We start from the raw sequence: 26,464 nt of genomic DNA on the forward strand, positions 1-26,464 counted from the left end.
TGACATTTGTGTTTTTAAAATTGTGATGTTTGTCATTTTGTAATGATTTATATTGGAGCTCTCTATACTACGACTGTTGGAGACGGCAATGGCACCCCACTCCAGTACTCTGCTTGGAATATCCCATGGACGGAGGAGCCTGGTGGGCTGCCGCTATGGGGTCTCACAGAGTTGGAGATGACTGAAGCGACTTAGCAGCAGCAGCATACTATGACTGTGACTACTACGCGAGTTCAGTTCAGTCGCTCAGTTGTGTCTGCCTATTTGCGACCCCATGGACTGCAGCACGCAGGCTTCCCTATCCATCACCAACTCCTGGAACTTGCTCAAACTCAAGTCCATCGAGTCGGTGATGCCATCCAACCATCTCATCCTCCCTTCCCCTTCTTCTCCTGCCTTCAATCTTTCCCAGTATCAGGGACTTTTCAAATGAGTCATTTCTTCCCATTAGGTGGCCAAAGTATTGGAGCTTCAGCATCAGTCCTTCCAATGAATATTCAGGACTGATTTCCTTTAGAATTGACTGCTTTGATCTCCTTGCAGTCCAAGGGACTCTCAAGAGTCTTCTCCAATACCACAGTCCAAATTCATCAATTCTTCAGTGCTCAGCTTTCTTTATGGTCCAATTCTCACATCCATACATGACTACTGGGAAATCATAGCTTTGACTAGATGGACTTTTGTCAGCAAAGTAATGTCTCTGCTTTTTAATATGCTGTCTAGGTTGGTCATAGCTTTTTTCCCAAGGAGCAAGTGTCTTTTAATTTCATGGCTGCAGTCACCTTCTTCAGTGATTTTCAAGCCCCCCAAAATAAAGTCAGCCACTGTTCTCATTGTTTTCCCATCTATTTGCCGTGAAGTGACAGGACCAGATGCCACAGATGTCTCAGTTTTTTGAATGTTGAGCTTTAAGCTAACTTTTTCACTCTCCTCTTTCACTTTCCTCAAGAGGCTCTTTTGTTCTTCACTTTCTGCCATAAGGGTGGTGTCATCTGCATATTTGAGGTTATTGATATTTCTCCCAGCTATCTTGATTCCAGCTTGTGCTCCATCCAGCCTGGCATTTCACATGATGTACTCTGCATATAAGTTAAATAAGCAGGATGACAATAAACATCCTTGATGTATTTCTTTCCCAATTTGGAATCAGTCTGATGTTCCAAGTCCAATTCTAACTGTTGCTTCCTGACCTGCATACAGATTTTTCAGGAGGCAGGTAAGGTGGTCTGGTGTTCCCATCTGTTTAAGGATTTCCCACAGTTTGCTGTGATCCATACAGTCAAAAGCTTTGGTGTACTCAATGAAGCAGAAACAGATGTTTTTCTGGAACTCTCTTGCTTTTTCGATGATCCAACGAATTTTGGCAATTTGATCTCTGATTTCTCTGCCTTTTCTAAAACCAGCTTGAAGTTTTGGAAGTTCACGGTTCATGTACTGTTGAAGCCTGGCTTGGAGAATTTTGAGCATTACTTTACTAGTGTGTGAGATGAGTGCAACTGTGCGGTAGTTTGAATACTCTTTGGCATTGCCTTTCTTTGGGATTGGAATGAAAAATGACCTTTTCCAATCCTGTGGCCACTGCTGGGTTTTCCAAATTTGCTGGCATATTTAGTGCAGCACTTTCACAGCATCATCTTTTAGGATTTGAAATAGCTCAGTTGACTACTGAGCTATTTCAGTAGCTCAGTAGTCAAGGGTTGCCATGCCCTTCTCCATGTGATCTTCCTGACCCAGGGATCGAACCCATGCCTCTTACATTTCCTGAATTTGCAGGTGGCTTCTTTACCACTACCACCACCTGGAAAGGCCAATGCTCGGGTTCGATCCCTGGGTCAGGAAGATCACATGGAGAAGGGCATGGCAACCCATCCTAGTGTTCTGGCCTGGAGAATCCCATGGACAGAGAAGCCTGGCCGGCTACAGTCCATGGGGTCGCAAAGAGTCAGACAGGACTGAGCGGACATCTTGGATACCTTGTTTCTCCTAATGGCATCCATAATTCCTGTAGGTTTCCTGTATTCCTTTGCATTCTTTTTGCTCCTCTGATTGGATAATTTCGACTTATCTTTGTTTTATTTCATTGAGTCTTCTGCTTGGTCAACTCTGCATTTTGTAAAACTTTTTGTTTCATATTGGCGTATAGCCAGTTAACAATATTGCAATAGCTTCAGGTGAACAGCAAAGAAACTCAGCCATACATATATATGTGTGTATCCATTCTCCCACAAACTCCCCTCCCATCCAGGCTGCCATATAACATTCAGTAGAGTTCCCTGTGCTGTACAGTAGGCCCTTGTTGATTATCCATTTTAAATATAGCAGTATGTAGGAATCGGTCCCAAATTCCTTGACTATCCCTTCCCTTCATTCTTTTCCCTTGGCAATCATAAGTTAAGTTCTCTAATCTGTGAGTTTCTTTCTGTTTTGTAAATAAGTCCATTTTTAAAATTTCTTTTTGGATTCATATACAAGGGATTTCATATAATATTTCTCCTTCTCTATCTGATAGTCAAGTCTGTTTTTGATGCTCTGTATTAAATTCTTCAGTTCACTCATGGTATTATTCAGCCCCAGAATTTCTGGTTAGTTTTTTTTTTTTTTTAATGTTTTCTATCTGTTTGAAACTCAATGAATTTACAAGCACCCTTAAGATTTGGGCTGATTTTCCCCTCCTATTTTATCAGGTCTTTAATGCTTTTAGATAATTTTTAGTAAATTAATTCTACTTTTTCAGCAGAAGAGATAGCCTCAATAAGCAAGCCCACCATTACGGAGAAACTCTCCTAGAACTCTTCACAGTAATGAAATCACCTATGTGTTTGTGTCATAAACTAGATAAAAGCTCCAGGTAGGCAAGGATATTGTCTTACTATTTTCGTATTTATAGTACTTAAAAAAGACCTGCCTCTCCATAGATAATTTTATCATTAATAAAATTTTAATCATTTCAGTTCAGTTCAGTCACTCAGTCGTGTCCAACTCTTTGTGTCCCCATGAATCGCAGCACGCCAGGCCTCCCTGTCCATCACCAACTCCCGGAGTTCACTCAGACTCACTTCCATCAAGTCAGTGATGCCATCCAGCCATCTCATCCTCTGTCATCCCCTTCTCCTCCTGCCCCCAATCCCTCCCAGCATCAGAGTCTTTTCCAATGAGTCAACTCTTCACATGAGGTGGCCAAAGTACTGGAGTTTCAGCTTTAGCATCATTCCTTCCAGAGAAATCCCAGGGCTGATCTCCTTCAGAATGGACTGGTTGGATCTCCTTGCAGTTCAAGGGACTCTCAAGAGTCTTCTCCAATACCACAGTTCAAAAGCATCAATTCTTCGGTGCTCAGCCTTCTTCACAGTCCAACTCTCACATCCATACATGACCACAGGAAAAACCATAGCCTTGATTAGACGGATCTTTGTTGGCAAAGTAATGTCTCTGCTTTTCAATATGCTATCTAGGTTGGTCATAACTTTCCTTCCAAGGAGTAAGCGTCTTTTAATTTCATGGCTGCAGTCACCATCTGCAGTGACTTTGGAGCCCCAAAAATGAAGTCTGACACTGTTTCCACTGTTTCCCCATCTGTTTCCCATGAAGTGATGGGACCAGATGCCATGATCTTCGTTTTCTGAACGTTGAGCTTTAAGCCAACTTTTTCACTCTCCACTTTCACTTTAATCATTTAGTATTAATAAAAATAGCTTCTTGTGTGCTTTCAAGATCCTATTCAATCCTTTAGTCTTATATCAGTGTCAGACTTCTGAAAAATCTGACTAAGCACCATAGGATGTCTCTCTACTTCTACTGTTTCCTTTACCTCCCGCTAAGTATCTATATTTCCTTCCTAGAATGGACCTCCCTGGGTCTGTGGACTAAACTGTGTCCCTCCATAATTAATATGTTGAATCCTAGCCCCTAGTGTGACTGCACTGGAGATAGGGTCTTTAGGAATTAATTGAGCTTAAATAGGCTTCACTGGTGGCTCAGTGGTAAAGAATCCTCTTGCCAATGCAGGAGAGGCAAGTTTGATCCCCGGGTCAGGAAGATCCCCTGGAGAAGGAAATGGCAACCTACTCTATTATTCTTGCTTGGGAAATCCCAAGGACAGAGGAACCTGGCAGACTACAGTCTATGCCGTCACAAGAGTTGGACACGATCTGGCGACTAAACCACTAACATCAAGGTTAAATAAGGTCATAAGGATGTGGCCCTAATCCAATAGGTGACTTTATAAAAAGAGGATGAGACAGATCTTCCTCCCTCTCTCCCTGTGCATCTGTCCCGAGGAAAGGCCAGGGGAGCACACAGTGAGGGAGCCATGACTACAAGCCAAGAGCAGAGGTCTCAGAATGAACACAGCTTTGCCAGCACGTTGATCTTTGACTTACCAGCCTCCAGAACTGTGATAAGATAAATAATTTCTGTTTTTTAACCTGCAAGACTCTGGTTTTTGGGTGGCTGCCTGCCTGATCTGACTATACACCAGGATCTTCTCCAGTTCAGCATTTCCCCAGATGTTCCCTCTGTGACGCACCACTTTGGTTTCCAGAGTGAGAGCACGTTGGGGGGCAGGGACAGAGATCTGAGTGGTGTCAAGGGTGCCCCAAGGATGACGTCTTGTTAGATTGTAAGAAAATTCTCATTTTCTGACCTGAATTTAAAGCTAACGGAGCTGATCAAGGTCTCAGGGAACTCATTTCTCAGTTCCTGACAGGCAGGCAGGAGCCTGGGACACTGGGTGAGACCTGATGTGATAGAGAGAGGTGGTTTGGGTCCCAGTTCCAGGTGGGACCAGGCAACAGGCCTGATCACACAGGAAGAAGTCTCACCTGGATGAAGCAGTGAAGGCTCACGTATAAACCCCCGGCTTGTTCACCCCTGCCTTCTGACTCTGCAGGGAAGCCCTGCATTAGTTATGTGTTGTTGTGCAACCAATTACTGCTGAACTCGGCAGCTTAAGTCAGCAAACACCTAGTATCTCACACTTTCTGTGGGTCAAGAATTGACATGGATTACCTGGATCCTTGGAGTCATGATGTCTCACAAGGATGCAGTCATCTGAACGTTCAACCAGGGGAGGATATCGCCCATGTACTTACCTGGTTCTTAGCAGCATTCAGACTTTGGTGGATTGTTGAACTGAAATCTAATCTCATAAGTGACATATCATCACTTTTGCCAAATTCCATTTGTTACATGCATGTTACTAAGTACATTCAAGTGTGGGGATTACACAAGGATGTGGATACCAGGCAACAGAAAAAATCAGAACACTATACACACTGTTACCCCAGCCTCTGTTCCTGAGCTGGATGAGATGCTCCCTATGGACAGGGAAGGAGAGGGAGGATTCCTCCCTGGATCCTGGGCCATGAGCTGTAACTGAGATGGGAAAGCTGGGCCCTAGTAGCCTTGGGCACATCTACAGGGAGGGCAGCATCCAGAGTCTCTGGAGGCCTGTCCTCGGTGGTGTCCCTGGAGCTGGTTCTACAGGCTCACGAGAAACACCTGTTGCCTCTCTTCCTGCTCCAGGTTCGGTGATGGCACATTGGGAGCTTAGAGTTGGCCATGGTGGAAATATATATATATATACCACAGAAGTCAACAAATGCTGTACACAGGGAATTTTTTTCAGAGATCAGAGTGTCCATTTTTTATTACTTGACAGTACACTACTGCATGGTGCACTAAAATCTGTCTTGCATCTGTGTCTGTGTCTCTCTTGCAGATCTGGAGCTGAGGCTGAAGGATGGAGGTCACCGCTGTGAGGGGAGAGTGGAAGTGAAGCACCAAGGAGAATGGGGCACAGTGAATAATTACAAGTGGGGCTTAGAAGAGGCAGCTGTGGTGTGTAGACAGCTGGGTTGTGGAGCTGCTGTTGATGCTCTCCAAAGAGTTCACTTTGGACCAGCAGTTGGCCCCATTTGGTTTAATGTTATTTACTGCAAAGGGACAGAGTCAGATATCACAGAGTGTAGTTATCCTACTGTTAAAGACTATCGTCCTGAGGGCCTTTCCCATGATCAGGATGCTGGAGTAGTCTGCTCAGGTAAGGCTTGTCTGGTCTGGGAGGGGATCTCCAGCAGGAAAAGCCTCAGTCTCATTCCCAGCCTAACTATAAGAATATGGATCACAGACTTTAGTGCATACTTGGGTGAAGATTCCAGTCACACAGTTATTTCTAGAGCATTAGGTGTTCAAGGGAGCAGAAGGACTTTCTTGGCAATGGACAGTAAAGGCTCCAGATCCAGTGTGCACTGTGCCCTTCTGGTCTGAGTGATGTGTCACAGGAGGCAGTGAGGTGAGATCAAATGTTTCATACATGTACAACTGCCTGGTTGAACCTACATTAATTAGGTTAATCTAGTAGTAGTACCATCGTAGTTTTTTGTATTTTTTTCATGGGATGGTCAGACAAGTGCAGCTCTAAGAGGGGATATAGGAGAGGTGCAGGTAAGGAGAGGTGTGAGTTTATTATACTCACAGATCCTAGAGAGACAGAATATCAGTAGGTGGGTACTTGGGGGAGGTGCCAGTAGAACACCCTGATCCAAGCAGTGGTGCCCCAAAAATGGAGTGTGAGGACCCATGGACAAGTGACAAATACACACACACACACACACACACACACATACATATATATATATATATATATATATATATGTCTTGTTTTCATTTTCATCCAGCTAGTCTCTGTCTTTTGGTTAGAGCATTGAATCAGTTTACATTTAAGGTAATTATGGAAATGTGTGTTCTCACTGACACTCTGTTAATTGCTTTGTATTTTTTTGGTAGGTCTTTTTTTCTTCCCTTCCTCTTTGGTTCTCTTCTCATGATTTGATGGCTATCTTTAATGCTGTGTTTGAATTCCTTTTTCTTTATTGTGTGAATATATATTGTAGATTTTTGATTTGTGGTTACCATGAGGTTTTGATATGCAGTCTATTGCAAGTTTCTGATCTTTTAATTTCCAATGGGTTTCCAGTATCTTGCATTTTTACTCTCCTCACGATTGCTAGTTTTGGTATCATGTTTGTGTGTGAATGCTTTCCTAACTTCATTGTATGTTTGCTTTTACTGGTAAGCTTCCTTATTCATACTTTTCTTTTTTCTTCTCTGGCCTTTTAATTTTCTGCCTAGAAAAGTTCCTTTACCTCTTGGAAGTTGGTATGCTGCTGCTGCTGCTGCTAAGTCACTTCAGTCATGTCCGACTCTGTGCAACCCCATAGATGGCAGCCCACCAGGCTCCCCATCCCTGGGATTCTCCAGGCAAGAACACTGGAGTGGGCTGCCATTTCCTTCTCCAATGCATGAAAGGGAAAGGGGAAAGTGAAGTCGCTCAGTCATGTGCAACTCTTAGCAACCCCATGGACTGCAGCCTATCAGGCTCCTCCGTCCATGGGATTTTCCAGGCAAGAGTACTGGAAAAAAAAGAAAAAAGAAAAAAAAAAAGAGTACTGGAGTGGGTTGCCAGTGCCTTCTCCATGGAAGCTGGTATAGTGGTGCTGAATTCTTTTAGCTTTTCCTTGTCTGTAAAGCTTTTGATTTCTCCATAGAATCTGAATAAGAGCATTGCTGGGTAGAGTATTCTTGATTGTAGGTTTCCCTCTGTTATCAGTTATATCATTCCACTCCCTTGTGGCCTGCAAAATTTCTGCTGAAAAATCAGCTGATAAACTTATGAGAATTCCTTTTAAGTTATTTGTTGCTTTCCCCTTGTTGCTTTTAATAGTTTCTCTTTGTCTTTAGCTTTTGTCAATTTGATTAATGTGAGTCTTGACATGTTCCTTCTTGGGTTTATCCCATTTAGGACTCTGTGCTTCCTGGACTTCAGTAACTATTTCCCTTCCCATGTTAGGGAAGTTTTCAGCTATTATCTTTTCAGATATTTCTCAGCTCTCTTCTCCTTCTGGGACCCCTACAATGTGAATGTTTGTGCATTTAATGTTGTCCCAGAAGTTTCTTACACTATCCTCACATCTTTTCATTCTTTTTTCTGTCCCACAACAGTGACTTTTCACCATTCTGTCTTCTAGCTCACTTATCTATTTTTCTGCCTCATTTATTCTGCTGTTGATTCCTTCTAGTACACTTTTCATTTCTTTTACTGTATCATTCTTCAACTCTGTTCTGTATATCTTCTAGCTCTCGGTTAAACATTTCTTATATCATTTCATTCCACGCCTCCATTCTTTTTCCAAAATCTTGAATCACCTTTATTATCATTACTCTGCATTTTTTCCCAGGCAGATTGCCTATGTCCATTTCACTTAGTTGTTCTCCTGGGATTTTATCTTGTTCCTTTGTCTAAAATATATTCCTCTGCTGTCTCATTTTATCTAACTTTCTGTGTTTATAGTCTCTCTTCCACAGGCTGGAGGATTGTCATTCTTCTTCCTTTTGGTGTCTGCCCCCTGATGGGTGAGACTCATCTAGAGGCTTGTGCAGGCTTCCTGGTGGGAGGTTTTGGTGCCTGCTGACTAGTGGGAGAATCTAGTTCTTGATCTTCTGGTGTGCAGAGCCATGCCAAAAGATGTGTATAGAGGCAGTTGTGGGCTCAGGAAGATTTTAGACTGCCTATCTGCTAATGGGCAGGGCTGTGTTCCTGCCCTGTGGGTTGTTTGATCTGAGGCATCCCATCACTGGAGCCTGCAGGCTGTTGGGTGGGGCCAGGTCTTGGTGTCAAAATGGCAGCCTCCAGGGGAGCTCACGCCAATGAGTACTCCTTGGTACTTGTGCCACCAATGTCCTTGTCCCTGCAGTGAGCCACAGCTGCCCCCACCTCCCCAGAAGACTCTATAAGACAAGCAGGTAGGTCTGTCCTTGGCTTCTGTGAAGTCATGGTTTTTCCCCTTGGCCCCAGTGGGCTTCCCTGGGAGCTCAGCTGGTAAAGAATCTGCCTACAATGCAGGAGATCCTGGTTCAATTCCTGGGTTGGGAAGATCCACTGGAGAAGGAATAGGCTACCCACCCCAGTATTCTTGGGCTTTCCTGGTAGCTCAGACAGTATAGAATCTGCCTGCAATGCAGGAGACCTGGGTTCAATCCCTGGGTTAAGAATATCCCCTGGAGGAGGGAAAGGCTAACCACTCCAGTATTCTGGCTTGGAGAGTTTCATGGACAGAGGAGACTGGCAGGCTACAGTTCATGGGATCACAAAAAGTTGGACATGACTGAATGACTTTCACTTCACTTCCCTTCCCTTGTTCCTGTGGAGTTCCTATGATCAAGGGCCCTGTCCTTGAAAGCCAAGTGCTCTGGGGGCTCCTCTTCCTGATGCCAGACCCCCAGGGTGGGGAGCTTGACCTGAGTTTCAGAAACATTCTGTGGGTAATCTATTATATAATTATTTTCCAGTTTGTTAATCATTTATCTGGTGGGTATGAGGTTTGATTATATTGTAAATAAATCCCTCCTACCATCTTATTGTGGCTTCTTCTTTGTCTTTGGATGTAGAATATTATTTTTAATAGGTTATACTCTTTTTTTGTTGATGGTTGTTCAAAAATTAGTTGTGATTTTTGTGCTTTTGTGAGAGGAGGTGAGCCTAAGTCATTATAGTCTTCCATCTTTCATATTTTACCTTAAAATGATAAGGGAAAACTGAAAGTGAAAGTCATTCAGTCGTGTCCGACTCTTTGTGACCCCATCAACTAAACAGTCCACGGAATTCTCCAGGTCAGAATACTGGAGTGGGTAGCCTTTCCCTTCCCCAGGGGATCTTACCAACCCAGGGATTGATCCCAGGTCTCCCACATAGCAGGTGGATTCTTTACCAGCTGAACCACCAGGGAAGCCCAAGAATACTGGAGTGGGTAGCCTATCCCTTCTCCAGCAGATCTTCCTGACCCAGGAATTGAACTGGCTTCTTCTGCATTGCAGGCAGATTCTTTACCAACTGAGTTTTCATGGAAGCCCTTAAAATGACAGTTTGTCACTTAACAAATAATAAAACAAATTAATAAATCTTATAAAATGTTGCTGCTATTTTTATCTTAAATATTCTATTATCTCAAAAATGTGCAATAGTTTTTGTATTTACTCACAGAATTATCATTTAGAGCAGTCTTTATAGCTTTGGGTAGACCCAAATTTTCACATGTTCTCACTTTCCTGTAGCTTGAATACCTTACTGGAACATTTTTTTGTGTGTGTAGTGATGGTTTGGTGGTCTCAAATTCTATCATCGTTTTTATATGAAATATTTTAACTTTTAATAATTTTTAAAAATATTTTCACCAGTGACTGTGTTCTAGTCTAGAAATTTTCACCACACTGAAGATATTTTTACATTGGCCTATGGCTAGCATTGGAGAAAGCAATGGCACCCCACTCCAGTACTCTTGCCTGGAAAATCCCATGGACGGAGGAGCCTGGTGGGCTGTAGTCCATGGGGTCGTGAAGAGTCAGACACGACTGAGCGACTTCACTTTCACTTTTCACTTTCATGCATTGGTGAAGAAAATGGCAACCCACTCCAGTGCTCTTGCCTGGAGAATCCCAGGGATGGGGGAGCCTGGTGGGCTGCCATCTATGGGGTCGCAGAGAGTTGGACACGACTGAAACGACTTAGCAGCATGGCTAGCATTGCCTCTAATAAATAGCCAGTAATACTTATTGTTGTCCTCCTTTACATAACATGTCAATGTTTCATGGCTTTTTTTTTTTTTTTTGGTTTATCATTGGTTTTCCATAATTATATTATCAGGTGTCTGAGGTACTTTTCCTTATTTTTATCTTTTAGAGTTTGTTTAGCTTTTTGGCTTGGTTTATATCTTTCATTAAATTTGGAAAAAATTCCATCCATTATTTACAACTAGTTTTCTACTCATCCCTTATTCTGAGTCTCCAAATATACATATTTTTACATGGTTTACTCTTGTCCCAAGTGCCACTTCCCATCCATGGTTCAGTCAGAATGGCTGCGATCCAAAAGTCTACGTTTTCTGCCTCTTTTTCCTCTCTGCTTCAGTTTGGATAGTCTCTATTGATAGGTGTTTAATTTCCCCACCCACTTTTTTGTTCTGCCACATCTAACCTCTTTTTATGCTAATCCAGACAATTTTTCATTCCATATATTGATTTTTCAGTTTTAGAAGTTCCATTTGGCTATCTTCTAGTTTTTTCTCTCTTTTAGTTTTTTTGCTAAGCATATTTACATTAATGTTTTTATTAGCAGTCAATTAAATAATGGTTATTCTGGAATCTGTTTTTAGTGATTGCTCTTTTAAAATTTTGCTATGAGTTACACTTTTCTTTTTTGGAAAGCCTTGTACCTTTTTGATTGGATGTTGGGCACTGCTAGGATGTCCTTTAACAGAAAGAATTCTAGCAATAAATAATCAGAATACAGACACTAATATAAATACAGTCAAATAGCAGGGAATTTGACTTGATGAATTAAACAATGTTTTTTATTGAGTTACATTGCATTCTCTAAAAAATATGTTCCTTGGATGGCAAAGTGATAAATTTTTATTTTGGTCTCTCCACTTTAACTTCAAAACTTCTTGTTATCCCACTTTTGCTTGCCACATACCCAAATTACACTCTACTTCTACAGCAGTTGCTTTCCTTTTTCCATTTTATTTGCCATCCATCCATATGTTTTAAAATTGTGTTTTCTTGTCTGACGTGGGAGAAATGAGAAAGGATCGAACAGTTAGGTGGCATATAGGAGGAGCAGAGTGCAATGAAATATTCTAGTTACTAATTTAACAACTATTTTCCCTAAATACTTGTGTATTTTGTACAGATTGAGGCTTTTGAAACTCAGAATTCTGCAAATTAGGCCTTACTTGATTTCTGCTTCTTTCTTATTCTCTTCTCCCTCTCTTTTTGCAGCATGCCACCTTCTTTCAAGATTATAAAATATATATGAAAAAAATTGATGAAGATATAGATAAATGAAAAAGCATCCTGTGTTCATGGGTTGGAAGAATCTATATTGTTAAAATGTCTACACTACTCAAAGTGATCTACAGGTTTTATGTAACCCTTCTCAAAAGTCCAATGGCATTCATTATAGACATAGAAAGTACAATTCTGAAATACAGTCTAAAATATGTATATTGTTTACTTTCAATCTATTCATGACTTTTTGTTTCCTTACCATTATTGACTTTTAGTTTCATTCCACTGTGGTCAGAAAAGATACTTGGAATTATTCAAATTTTCTTGAATTTGTTAAGCCTTGTTTGTAGCCTAACATGTCATTTACCCTGGAAAATATTCCATGTGTGCTTGAGAAGAATGCATATTGATTTTCTGTTTGAATGATCCGTTAATTATAGAGAGTGCGATATGGAAGTTTTCTACTGTTAAAGTATTGCTTCTACTTCTCCCTTGAGAGCTGTCCATGCTGTCCTGTATATTGAAATGCTATAATGTTGGGTGTATATATTGTGTAGTTGTTATATCTTCCAGTTGAACTGTCTCTTGTGAGAGTTTTTTACTTAAAGTCTCTTTTGCCTGACTTTGATCTCTTTAGGTTATGATTTGCATGGCATCTCTTTCTCCACCTGTTCACTTTCAGCCTACCTGAGTCATGAAATCTAAAGTGAGTCTCTTATACACACTATGTAGTTGGATCTTGTTTTTAATCCATTCAGATAATCTATATCTTTTCATTTGAAAGTGTAGTACATTCACATTTAGAATCATATTGAAAGATAAGGACTTACTTGACATTTGATTAATTGTTTTCTGTCTGTTTTATAGTTTCTTGCTCCTTCTTTCTTCTGTGTTGTATTTGTGGCTTGATGATTTCTTATAGTGGTATGCTTTGATTAATTTTTCTTTTTGTGTTTGTATGTACTATACTTTGTGTGTGTGTGTGTGTGTGTGTGTGTATGTACTATACTTTTTATTGTAGTTACCATGGAACTTGTATAAAACATTTTCTAGCTGTAACAGTCTATAGCAAACTTAAGTACTGTTATGAAAACAACTTAATTTCAATAGCATGCAAAAACTGCATTTTATTTCTCCCCTACATTTTAAGTGATTGATATCAGATTTTACTTCTTTCTATATTGTGTTTCCAACAGCAGCTTTCTGTAATTATAGTTACTCTTATGATGGTCTTTTGATTTATATTTATATACTAATGTTAAAAGCAAGTTATGTGGCACTATTACAATATTACAATATTCTATATTTCTCTTTAGATTTACCAGTAAGATTTACAGTTTCATATGTGAAGATACTTTTGTATCATTGTTTTGTTTATTCACTGAAACTTGAAGAATCCTTTTAGCACTTTGGTAATGTAGTGATGATGAAATCCCTCAGATTTTGCTTGTCATTTATATATATATATATATATATATATATATATGTCATTTGAGCCTGGTGGCTCAAATGGTAAAAAATCTTCCTACAGTGCAGGATACCCAGGTTTGATCCCTGGGTTGGGAGGATCCCCTGGAGAAAGGATTGTCTACCCACTCTAGTATTCTTGCCTAGAGAATTCCATGGACAGAAGAACCTGGTGGGCTACAGTCCTTGGAGTCACAAAGAGTTGGACATGACTGAACAACTAACACACACACAAATGTATATATAACATGTATATGTTATATAGCATATACACATATATTATATAATATACATACATTATTGTTTTGGTGGTGGTGGTGGTTGGGTTTGAACCTGCATCTCCTGCATTGGCAGGCTGATTCTTTACCTCTGAGAAACCTGGGAAGCCCTTTTGTGTATGTATGTATGTATATATATATATATTTAATACCCCCATTTTTAAAGGACAGTTTATCCATGTAAAGCTTTGATGATTGAGTTGGCAAGGTTTTTTTCTTGTGGTACTTTTGATGTATCATGCTGCTCTCCTGGACTTCAAGATTTCTAGTTTTAAAGGGTTTTTCTTGGTGACAAGTCACTTTTTTTTCCTGTTTTCAAAAATTTCCCTTTATCTTAAAGTTTGGTAATTTAATCATAACATGTCTTGGTGTGGACCTCTTTGGTTTCCACCTATTTGGGAATTCAGGCTTCATGAATCAAGATGTCCATTTCCCTCCCTAGATTTGGGAATTTCTCAGTTATTATTTCTTTGAATAAGCTTTCTGCTCCTTTATTTCTTTTTTCCGACTGGGATTCTCAAATATATATATTGCTTGTGGTATCCCATATGTGCTATGTATTCTGTTCACTGTTTTTTTCTTTTTGACTTTCTAACTTGATAATTTCAAATGGAATGTCTTCAAGCTTACTTATTCTTTGATTTCCATTATAGAGTTTCCTTGATGCTTTCCTTTGGATTTGTAATTCAATTATTGAATCCTTGAGCTACAGAATTTTTTGGTTCTTTTATTTATGTTTTCTAGTTCTTTATGAAGCTTCTCATTTTGTTCATGTATAGCTTTCCTGATTGTATTTACTTGTCTCTCTGCATTCTTTTGTAGGTCACTGAGCTTCAAAACAATGAATTTGAATTTTTTATCAAGCAGTTCATAGATCTCTATTTCTTTAAGATCAGTTTGAGGGCTTTATTAGTTTCCTCTGGTGGTGTCATGTTTGCTAGATTTTTCATCATCTGGATAGGCTTGCACTGGTGACTGTGCATTTGAAGGAGCAGACACTTCCTCCAGACTTTACAGACTGGTTTCCACAAGTAAATATTTACTGCCTTGTCCTTGAACTGATAGCACTGCCTCTGGAATCATGGACTAGCAAAGCTGAGTTAGGTTATGTTGCTGCTCCTGGAGCTGCTTTGGGGTCTATGGTCAGTGGGTATGTAGCAAAGGCATGGATGGATGTGGTTTTCTCTGGGTTCCTGCATGGTCAGGATTGCCTCCCTACTGTGGTAGAATGGGTCTGGATAAGTCAAAGGGCTGCTTCATAATCCGTACTCAGGTCTGCAGTTGGCCCTCCTATTACCAGAGTTTCCAACAGGTTGTGCCTCCTTCTGGATGTCTGGGCAGACAGGACTGCCCAGGACCATTGTGGTGCAGGGCTGGAGCAACATTATGGAGCTGATTCTGGGTCCACAGTTCTGTCTGAAGTTGGCAGGCATGTTGCTGGGGGCACCCTGTTTCTGTGGGAGAATGAGAGCAGGGGAATCTCCTTTTCTATCATCTTGATGTCAAATATGGATACAGAAAAAGCACAATAATAGGATTAAAATTAGTTAAATATCACTCCTAAGCATTTTCTGTGATTCCTGTGTTCGAAGAAATACCTGTAATAGGAACTGTTTGGCAAACTCACAGTCCTGAAACTTCCAATCAGAACTCACTCTCTCCCAAGGTCATTGACAAATCCTGGGGTTTCAAGAGAGATGGTTAGGACCACACCCCCTCTTCTATGACTCTCCGAGCTTTCTTAACTCATGTTCTTTCTCACTGAAATTACCAAGAAATTCTTGGAATTTTTGCCATTAACAATTATCAGAAAAATATAAAAACCATAAATGTTGATTATTTATAATGTCTATATTTCTTCTCTCAGGCAACCTCCCTACAGGTTGGCATGCTTTCTTAGATTCTGCTTCATGATTTTCCTTACCTAAGTCACTTGAGGACTAGCTTCTGGGAAAGAAAGCTATTCAAAATAATAGCCTCACAAGTCTCAGGAAAATTTTCTGACTTTGTCTAGATGACAGATCTCTACTCTGTCATAGTCCTTGTCTTTCTGGGGTGGTTCTGTTTTTCATATGTCTACATTCACATTTGAGTGCCAACACATTATGCAATTTCCTTGGGCTCTGTAGTCCTGGGCTCCTAAATGTAAAATTCACTTCTCCAACCAATGATAAATTACATGTTCCTGGTATTCAGCCATTTCTGATGATAGGTCTTGGGCTCCGTAGTTCCCAGGCCTGTAGATAAGGAATTCATATTTCTAAAAATTCTCAGAGTATACATTGTTGGGATACAGTTATCCCAAACTGACCCTGCAAATTCTTCTGAATTTCTCTTCAGAATCTTGTTCATGAAAAGGCAATTCTGACACCAACTCTCAAATTCTCTCTCCATACCCCACTCCTGGAAAAGAAAAGCATTCACATCATTGCCTGTGTGTGTTGTTTCCATTTGTCAAGTCAGGATCAAGAACTTCATTCACTGGTTCCCTTTGTTTCTCTTAGGATTTATGCGTCTAGCTGAAGGAGATGGACCCTGCTCAGGGAGAGTAGAAGTTCATTCTGGAAAAGACTGGACCCCAGTGTCTGATGGGAACTTTACATTCCCCACTGCCCAGGTCATCTGTGCAGAGCTGAGATGTGGCAAGGTTTTGTCTGTCCTGGGACACGTGCCCTTCAGAAAGTCAGGTGGCCGGGTCTGGGCTGAAGAGTTCAGGTGTAAAGGGGAGGAGACTGAGCTCTGGTCCTGCCCCAGAGTGCCCTGTCCAGGGGGCATTTGTCACCACAGTGGAGCTGTTCAGATTGTCTGTTCAGGTAAGATGAAGGTCAGGTTTATAACCTCTCCACTTACCTTGTTCAGGTGAGAAAATAAGACTGTTGAAACCCTGTCTTCTTCTACCAATGTACACAGAAGTCCGACTCATGACAAACAGTTCCTCTCAGTGTGAGGGGCAGGTGGAGATGAATATTTCTGGACGATGGAGAGCACTCTGTGCCTCCCACTGGAGTATGGCCAATGCCAATGTTGTCTGTCGTCAGCTCAACTGTGGAGTCGCCATCTCCACCCCTAGAGGACCACACTTTGTGGAAGGAAGTGATCAGATCTCAACAGTCCGATTTCACTGTTCTGGGATGGAGTCCTTCCTGTGGAGTTGTCCTGTGACTGTCCTGGGTGGGCCTGACTGTTCCCATGGCAACACGGCCTCTGTGATCTGCTCAGGTAAGAGAGGGTGAAGGGGTACCTGTACTCAGGATGCTCCTGGAGTGAAATGTCCTGTAGAGCAGAGTGACAGGAAACTGGCATCAAAAGTCAGATATTTCATGGTGAAATATGGTTCTTCTCATTGTTCATTCATTTTCCAACTCAGGGCAAGAAGTGGTAAGGGGAAATAATGTATTTTTAAATAACACTATTATTTAAATATAATCATAGAAAATAATGTAAAAGCAGTAAGTGTAGACTTCAGTCATGTACCCAGATCAGCAAAGAGAACATTCCCAGCATCACAGTCACTGTTCATTCCCCATGACTGTGTCTCCCTCCTTTCCAGCTAAAACTGCCTTCCTAACTTTTACTACCATAAAGTGTTTTATTGTTTTTTGAACTGTGTATAAAATTATGCAGTATGTTTTCTTTTGTGTATAACATTGCATCACCATTATATTTGAGATTCATTCATAATGTTGCTTATAGAAGCATTTTATTAATTTTTATTACTGTAGAGTATGTCTTTGAGTGATCACATGACCATGAATTGATCCATTCCACAATAGATAGTAGAGATTTGAGTTGTTTCCTATTCTTGACTATTACAAAAATGATGCTACAACTTACTATGACAATGACTTTGGGTGCAAACATGTTATTTATCTTGTGTGTTTAACTTATGGTCTTTCATTTTCACTTTCTTTATGGTATGGTGTCCTTTGATGAGCCAATCTCTTAATTTTAAGAAATTACTGCTTACTAACTTCTCCCTTTACATTTAATGCTTCTTAAATCCTTTTAAAAGAACTTTGTTTACTCCAAGACCATAAAAACATTCTCCAAGAGTATCTCATAGAAGTTTAATTATTTTTCTCTTGCACAGAATTGTGCATCCCTTTTGCAACTGATATCTATGTAAGTTAAGATCAAGTTTCATATGACATTGAACTGACTCAGAATCTTTTTCTGAAAAGAGTTTTCCCCATTGCAGTGCCACCTTTGTCATAAGAAGAGCATATGTCTGAGTCTTTTTAAAGACTCTCTATTCTATTCCATTGTATCATTTCTCTATCCTTGCACCAATACTCCATTTTCTTAATTATAGTAACTTTATAGTAAGTCTGGATAATTTTAATGTATGAGTTTCTTTATATTATTAACTCTTCTACTTTTGTTGCTTTTTGGTCAACTGTGATGGTCATTCTTGTTCTTTTGTATTTTATTCCAATTTTGGAATCAGATTTTCATTTAAAAAACATATGTATTTATTTGATGGTGTTGGGCATTAGTTGAAGTGTATGGATCTTCATTATATCTTGTGGGATCTTCTGTTATGACACATGGACTGCCCAGTTGTGAGGCTCTTGCTGAGATTCTCTGTGGCATGTGGGATCTTAGTTCTTACACCAAGGATTGAACCTGAGTCCTCTGCATTGCATGGTTGATTCTCAGACACTGGACCAGGAGAGACATCCCTCAGCTTGTCATTTTTCATAAAAAAAAAAGCATAAATGTATTTTGTTTGAGATTAGAGTTAATCTACACAGAAATTTGAGGTGATTGACTGATGATGCTGAATCTTCCAATTCATTGGCGATATATATATATATATATATACACACACACACACACATATCCCTCCATTCAGTTAGGTCTCCAACTTCTCTCAGAGGTTTTGCTCATTTTCTGCTAGGTTTTTCTCCTAGGCATTTTATGTTTTTGATGTTATAAGTATTAATTTTAGTGGAAGTGTCCTAGGAATGATTTATCTCTGACTTGTTTTTACTTTTCCTTTTTTTAAATTTTAATGTAATTTAAGACTTACAGAAAAGGTGTAAGAATAATATAAGAATCTGGAAGACCTTTAGTTGGATTTCCCAATGTTAGTATTCTGCTTTATTCTCTCCCCCCAATTGACATCTCTATCTCTGTTTCTGTCTTTCATTCTCTGTCCCCCCCCCACCACATTTCTCCATGAATATGTAAAATCTTTCTGAATTAAGTTGCAAACATGATGTCTCTTTATCCCTAAAATGCTTCAAGGGATTTCCTTATGTAACCACACTTCAGTCAAGTCATCAGACAACTCTAGCTCCAGATAACATCTAAGTGCAACTACACGAAAGTCTCTAAGACAGAACTGCCAAGTGGGATCTTTCCCAAATTATTTACCCAGGAAGTCTTAAGCAAAATGAAGTATATATTTTTTTGCTTAAGTGGCTAAGTTATATGGGAAAATTTATTATATAGCAATATAACCAGGACACACTTCCCTGGTGGCTCAGTGGTAAAGAACCCACCCGCTAAGTCAGGAAACACAAGTTCCACCCCTGGGTCTTGAAGATTCCCTGGAGAAAGAAATGGAAACCCACTGCAATATTCTTGCCTGAGAATTCCCATGGACAGAGGATCCTGGTAGACTACAGTCCATATGATCCTTAAAAGTATCAGACATGACTGAGTGACTAAACAACAGCAACAACAACCAGGACACTTATTACATGATCTCTTATTTAGAGACCCACGCATCTTTAAATAGAAGACTATTTGTCCTCTGATCTTCTGTTTACTGTTTCTACCTTATGCCAAGCTAATGTGTTGAAACTCTTACCCTTTATTTCTTAATAGCGGCTGTTAAGTTTTTCAGCTCTAGAATTTTTATCTGTTGTTATTTTGTCAATTTCGTTTGTCAGTTAATTCCAGGAGGCCATTTAAATTCTCCATCAGATAACTCTAGTAGCCGAATAACTTGGGAAATTCTTTCTAATGTCTGTTTCTTCCTGGTTTTCTATGAGATTTCTTTTATATGTGTATTGTTTTTAGTAACAGACATTGTAGATGAAAAAGTGTTAGAATCCCTTTGGGAAAGATTTTATTTTACTTTCCTGTTTATGGATAGATTTAGAGACAAAAGAGCTTATTTAACTTATTCTTAGTGCAATGGTTGGCTGAAACCAATTGTGGCACTGTCAGAAGCAGAACCCTCCCTAGAGAAGGTGAGCCCTAAGATTATGATAACCTTACTGTTACATTGTTTATTTGACTTCATCACTAGGTCATTATTTAGCTTAATTCAATTTCCTGTTCTTCAATCCACCAACCCTCTGATCATTGCTGTTTCTACAGGAAACCAGACCCAGGTGCTGCCCCAGTGCAACGACTCCATGTCTGAACCAGTAGGCTCTGTAGCCTCAAAAGAGAGTGTCCCCTACTGCTCAGGTGAGAGTCCCACAGAACAGAAGATCTTTTCCCCGCCCCCGCCGCCGTCAACGCCCCAATGTCCCATTTCTCTCTCCTCAGATAGCAGACAGCTCCGCCTGGTGGATGGGGGAGGTCCCTGCGCTGGGAGAGTGGAGATCCTGGACCAGGGTTCCTGGGGCACCATCTGTGATGACGGCTGGGACCTGGACGATGCCCGCGTGGTGTGCAGGCAGCTGGGCTGTGGAGAAGCCCTCAATGCCATGGGATCTGCTCACTTTGGGGTGGGATCAGGACCCATCTGGCTGAACAACTTGAACTGCACAGGAAATGAGTCTCACGTGTGGAAGTGCCCTTCCCGGGGCTGGGGGCGGCACGACTGCAGACACAAGAAGGACGCAGGGGTTATCTGCTCAGGTTCGCACTCCACACTGTCCACAGGCTGGGGGAGGGGTGGGGCCCTGGAGGATGGGGGTCTGAGCCCTGAGGGAGAGATGCTGAAAGGACCAGAGAAGATAGCTTCCTCCCATGGATCCGGTCTTTCCAGCAGACGTAAAGACTAGGTGCTTTCATGTCCTCCTGTAGCAGCGGACCTTCTAGTCCTTTCTTCTCAGCAGAGTTTCCTGGCAGAGCCATTTCTTAGAATTTCCAGTTGAAAGTAGGATTCACCTTGCCTTACATGTGGGAAGAAAATCTTAAGTCCATGGTACTAGTTTCTGTTTGCTTCTGTAATAAATTACCACACAGTGGTTTAAAACAACATATATTTATTGCCTTAGAGTTCTGTAGGGTCGATGTTCAACAGGATCTCCCTCTTGGAATTAAGATTTCAGCAGGGCCACATCACTTCTGAGGCTTTGGTGAAGAATCCCATTTTTTATATCAAGTTTCTTTTCAAACAATTTGCATTCCTTGGCTCATAGCCCCTCTTCATCCATCATCAGACCAGCAATACTACACATCTCTAACCATTATCCAGAGTCACACCTCCCTGGAGTTAGAGCCAAGAAAGAGTGCTTCTATTGGTTTGGCCAAAAGGTTCCTTCTTTTTTTCCTGTAAGATGGTCTAGTAACACTTAGTTGTCTTTCACTTCGTTTGAAACAATTTTGTTAGATTGTTTTGTGGCAGCTATCATATCAACATGCATCTTTTAAAAAAAATCAAAATTGGTGAATTTTTGAGTAGCCATTTTAATATTGAAAACAGAAGGGAAAAAAGCAACATTTTCAGCATATCATGCTTTATTATTTCAAGAAAGGTTAGAAACACAACTGAAATGCAAAACAAATTTGTATAGTGTATGGAAGTGTGGTGACTGATCACATTCATCAAAAGTGATTTATGAAGTTTTGTGTTGGAGATTTCTCACTGAACAGTACTGCACAGTAGGGTAGACCAGTTGAAGTTGATAGCAATCTAATTGAGATATTACTTGAAGACAATCAATGTTAAACCATGCAAGAGATAGACAACATACTCAAAATATCCAAATCAAGCATTGAAAGTCATTTGTACCAGCTTGGTTATATTAATTGCTTTGATGTTTGAGTTTCACATAAGTGAAAAAAAAAAAAAACCTTCATGGCAGTATTTATACATGAGATTCCCTACTTAAACATAATGAAAACGTTTTGCTTTTAAAACAAATTGTGATGGGTGATGAAAAGTGGATACTGCACAATAATGTGGAATGGAAGAGATTGTGGCACAAGTAAAATGAACCACCACCAACCACACCAAAGGCCAGTCTTCTTCCAAAGAAGGTGATGTTGTGTATGTGGTGGTATTGGAAAGGAGTCCTCTATTAAGAGACTACCTTCCAGAAAACCGAAATATAATTCTAACAAGTACTATTCCCCATTAGACCAACTGAAAGCAGCACTTAATGAAAAACATTCAGAATTAATCCAACAAAAATGCATAATCTTCCATCAGGATAATACAAGATCACATACATATTTGTAGGCCAGAGAAAAACTGCCACAGTTTGGCTAGTTCTGATTCATCAGCTGTATTTACCAGACATTGCAGTTTCAGCTTTCCATTCATTTAGATCTTTACAAAATTCTCTTAATGGAAAAAATTTAAATTCCCTGGAAGACTATAATACACACTTGGAATAGTTCTTTGCTTGGAAAGATAAAAGTTTTGGGAAGAGGGAATTATGAAGTTGCCTGAAAATGGCAGAAGGTAGTGGAACAAAATGATGAATATGCTGTTCAATAAAGTTCTTGGTGAACATGAAAAATGCCTTTTATTTTTACTTAAAAACCAAAGGAACTTTCTGGCCAACCCAACAAGAATGTGATTAGACTAGGTTTACATAGTTAATCCACAATATTCCAATTCTGAATTAATTAATCTCACCATCCCAAGATTCTTAACCTTAATCACATCTGTGAGATCCCTTTTGTGAGGTAAAGTAATATATTCATGGTTCCAGGGATTTGGATGAGACATCTGAGGGTTCATTATTTTGCCACCTCCCCAATATCATATCACATCCCTTTCAAACTGTCTTAGAGGTTTTGTCAGGAAGCAGAATTCAGCTCCCCTCCCTACAGGTGCCCAGGTTGCTCTTCTTCTCTGTTCATATTCACTACATCATGGTGGTAGAAATGTTTAAAAATATATACACAAATGGACAAAGTCAGATAAAAGGGAGACAACTTTCAGTCTTTGGGTATCTCCTCAGCTGGTTCAGGGATGAATGGCCACTATTTCTGGGAGAGAGGAAAACCAAGAGCACTGAGTGAAGTTTTCACCAGTCCTGATTCCTCCCTTTCGATCTTAGAGTTCCTGGCCCTCAGAATGGTGAGCGAGGATCAGCAGTGTGCTGGGTGGCTGGAAGTTTTCTACAACGGGACCTGGGGCAGTGTCTGCCGAAGCCCCATGGAAGACATCACTGTGTCCATCATCTGCAGTCAGCTTGGCTGTGGGGACAGTGGAAGTCTCAACTCTTCTGTTGCTCTTAGAGAAGGTTCTAGACCCCGGTGGGTAGATGGAATCCAGTGTCGGAACACAGATACTTCTCTCTGGCAGTGTCCTTCTGACCATTGGAATTATACTTCATGCTCTCCAAAGGAGGAAGCCTACATCTCATGTGCAGGTGAATTACTGTATGTTTCTGTGTCTGTCTTAAACCCATAGAATGATAATAGTGAGATTTTATTTTTTCATATTTAAGTAATTAATTTATCATGGGTCCACAAAATGAAGCTAAGACCAGTAGAGTTAAGTCACTCAATGGTGTCCAACTCCTTGCAGCTCATTGGACTGAAGCTTGCCAGGCTTCCCTGTCCATCACCAACTTCCGGAGCCTACTCAAACTCATGTCCATCGTGTCAGAGATGCCATCCAGTCATCTCATCCTCTGTCATCCCCTTCTCTTCCAGCCTTCAATCTTTCCCAGCATCAGGGTTTTTTCTAATGAATCAGTTCTTCACATCAGGTAGCCAAAGTATTTGATTTTCAGCTTCAGCATCATTCCTTCCAATGAATATTCAGAACTCATTTCCTTTAGGATGGACAGTTTGGATCTTCTTGCTATTCAAGCGACTCTCAAGAGTCTTCTCCAACAGCACAGTTCAAAAGCATCAATTCTTCAGTACTCAGCTTTCTTACATTCCAACTCTCACATCCATATGTGAATACTGGGAAAACCATAGCTTTGACTGAATGGACTTTTGTTGGTAAAGTAATGTCTCTGCTTTTTAATATGCTGTCTAGGTTGGTCATAGCTTTTCTTCCAAGGAGCAAGCATCTTTTAGCTTCATGGCTGCAGTCACCATCTGCAGTGATTTTGGAGCCTCCCAAAATAAAGTCAGCCACTGTTTCCATTGTTTCCCTATCTATTTGCCATGAAGTGATGGGACCAGATGCCATGATCCTAGTTTTCTGAATGCTGAGTTTTAAGCCAACTTTTTCACTCTCTTCTTTCACTTTCAAGAGGCTCTTTAGTTCGTCTTTGCTTTCTGCCACTTTTTCACTCTCTTCTTTCACTTTCAAGAGGCTCTTTAGTTCGTCTTTGCTTTCTGCCATAAGGGTCATGTCATCTGTGTATCTGAAGTTATTGATATTTTCCTCGCAATCTTGATTCCAGCTTGTGTTTCTTCCTGCCTGGCATTTCACATTATGTATTCTGCATATAAGTTAAATAAGCAGGGTGACAATATACAGCCTTGATGTACTCCTTTCCCTATTTGGAACCAGTCTGTTCCATGTCCAATTCTAACTGTTGCTTCTTCACCTGCATATAGATTTCTCAGGAGGCAGGTCAGGTGGTATGGTATTCCCATCTCTTTAAGAATTTTCCATAATTTGTTGTGATACACACAGTCAAAGGCTTTGGCATAGTCAATAAAACAGAAACAGATGTTTTTCTGGAACTCTCGTGCTTTTTTGATGATCCAATGGATGTTGAAAGTTTGATCTCTGGTTCCTCTGCCTTTTATAAATCCAGCTTGAACATCTGGAAGTTCACGATTCATGTACTGTTCAAGCCTGGATTGAAAAAATTTGTGCATTACTTTGCTAGGGTGTGAGATGAGTGCAATTGTAGTTTGAACATTTTTTGGCATTGCCTTTCTTTGGGATTGGAATGTTGACTGATCTTTTCCAGTCCTGTGGCCACTGCTGAGTTTTCCAAATTTGCTGGCATATTGAGTGAAGCACTTTCACAGCATCATCTTTCAGGATTTGAAATAGCTCAAGTGGAATTTCATCACCTCCACTAGCTTTTTTCATAGTGATGCTTCCTAAGGGCCACTTTGGATTCCAGGATGTCTGGTTCTAGGTGAGTGATCACACCATTGTGGTTTTCTGGGTCATGAATGTCTTTTTCATATAGTTCTTCTGTGTATTCTTGTCACCTCTTCTTAATATCTTCTGCTTCTGTCAGGTCCAGTGCTTTCTCTTGGCAGATGGTCGACACTGAAATCAGATTGATAATATTCTTTGCAGCCAAAGATGGAGAAGCTCTGTACTGTCAGCAAAAACAAGACCAGGAGCTGACTGTGGCTCAGATCATGAACTCCTTATTGCCAAATTCAGACTGAAATTGAAGAAAGTGGAGAAAACCACTAGACCATTCAGGTATGATCTAAATCAAATCCCTTATAACTATACAGTTGAAGTAAGAAATAGATTTAAGGGACCAGATGTGAAAGACAGAGTGCCTGATGAACTATGGATGGAGGTTTGTGACATTGTACAGGAGACAGAAATCAAGACCATCCCCATGGAAAAGAAATGCAAAAAATCAAAATGGCTGTTTGGGGAGGCCTTACAAAAGCTGTGAAAAGAACAGAAGTGAAAAGCAAATAAGAAAAGAAAAGATATACCCATTTGATTGCAGAGTTCCAAATAATAGCAAGGAGAGATAAGAAAGCCTTCCTCAGTGATCAATGCAAAGAAATAGAGGAAAACAACAGAATGGGAAAGACTAGAGATCTCTTCAAGAAAATTAGAGATACCAAGGGAACATTTCATGCAAAGATGGGCTCAAATAAAGGACAGAAATGGTAGGGACCTAACAGAAGCAGAAGATATTAAGAAGAGGTGGCAAGAATACACAGAAGAACTGTACAAAAAAGATCTTCATGACCCAGATAATCACCATGGTGTGATCACTCACCTTAGCCAGACATCTTAGAATGTGAAGTCAAGTGGGCCTTAGGAAGCATCACTATGAACAAAGCTAGTGAAGGTGATGGAATTCTGGTTGAGCTATTTCAAATCCTAAAAGATGATGTTGTTAAAGTGCTGCACTCAATATGTAAGCAAATTTGGAAAACTCAGCAGTGGCCACAGTACTGGAAAAGGTCAGTTTTCCTTCCAATCCCAAAGAAAGGCAATGCCAAAGAATGCTCAAACTACCACACAATTACACTTGTCTCACACACTGGTAAAGTAATGCTTAAAATTCTCCAAGCCAGGCTTCTGCAATACATGAACTGTGAACTTCCAGATGTTCCAGCTGGATTTAGAAAAGGCAGGGGAACAAGAGATCAAATTGCCAACATCCGCTGGATCATTGAAAAAGCAAGAGAGTTCCAGGAAAACATCTATTTCTGCTTTATTGACTATGCCAAAGACTTTGACTGTGTGGATCACAATAAACTGTGGAAAATTCTGAAAGAGATGGGAATACCAGACCACCTAACCTGCCTCCTGAGAAATCTGCATGCAGGTCAAGAAGCAACAGTTAGAACTGGACATGGAACAACAGACTGGTTCCAAATAGAGAAAGGAGTAGGTCAAGGCTGTATATTGTCATCCCGCTTATTTAACTTATATGCAGAGTGCATCATGAGAAATGCCAGGCTGGAAGAAGCACAAGCTGGAATCAAGATTGCCAGGAGAAATATCAATAACCTCAGATATGCATATGGCACTGCTCTTATGGCAGAAAGTGAAGAGGAACTAAAAAGCCTCTTGATGAAAGTGAAAGAGGAGAGTGAAAAAGTTG

At 40.4% G+C, this 26,464-nt stretch overlaps 1 protein-coding gene across 1 annotated transcript in view; it reads left to right on the forward strand.

The window, feature by feature from the left end:
• LOC113893405 (antigen WC1.1-like) overlaps positions 1-26,464 on the forward strand; it is a 37,263-nt gene that overhangs the window by 1,164 nt on the left and 9,635 nt on the right. The window contains exons 2-7 of the mRNA XM_027543407.1: positions 5,720-6,040; positions 16,094-16,402; positions 16,491-16,808; positions 19,923-20,015; positions 20,097-20,411; positions 22,790-23,104. Coding sequence (XP_027399208.1) covers positions 5,720-6,040; positions 16,094-16,402; positions 16,491-16,808; positions 19,923-20,015; positions 20,097-20,411; positions 22,790-23,104 — 1,671 coding nt within the window. The remainder of the gene's footprint in view (positions 1-5,719; positions 6,041-16,093; positions 16,403-16,490; positions 16,809-19,922; positions 20,016-20,096; positions 20,412-22,789; positions 23,105-26,464) is intronic.

Source organism: Bos indicus x Bos taurus, chromosome 5, assembly GCF_003369695.1.
Source record: "Bos indicus x Bos taurus breed Angus x Brahman F1 hybrid chromosome 5, Bos_hybrid_MaternalHap_v2.0, whole genome shotgun sequence".
In the NCBI taxonomy this organism is placed as follows: domain Eukaryota; kingdom Metazoa; phylum Chordata; class Mammalia; order Artiodactyla; family Bovidae; genus Bos; species Bos indicus x Bos taurus.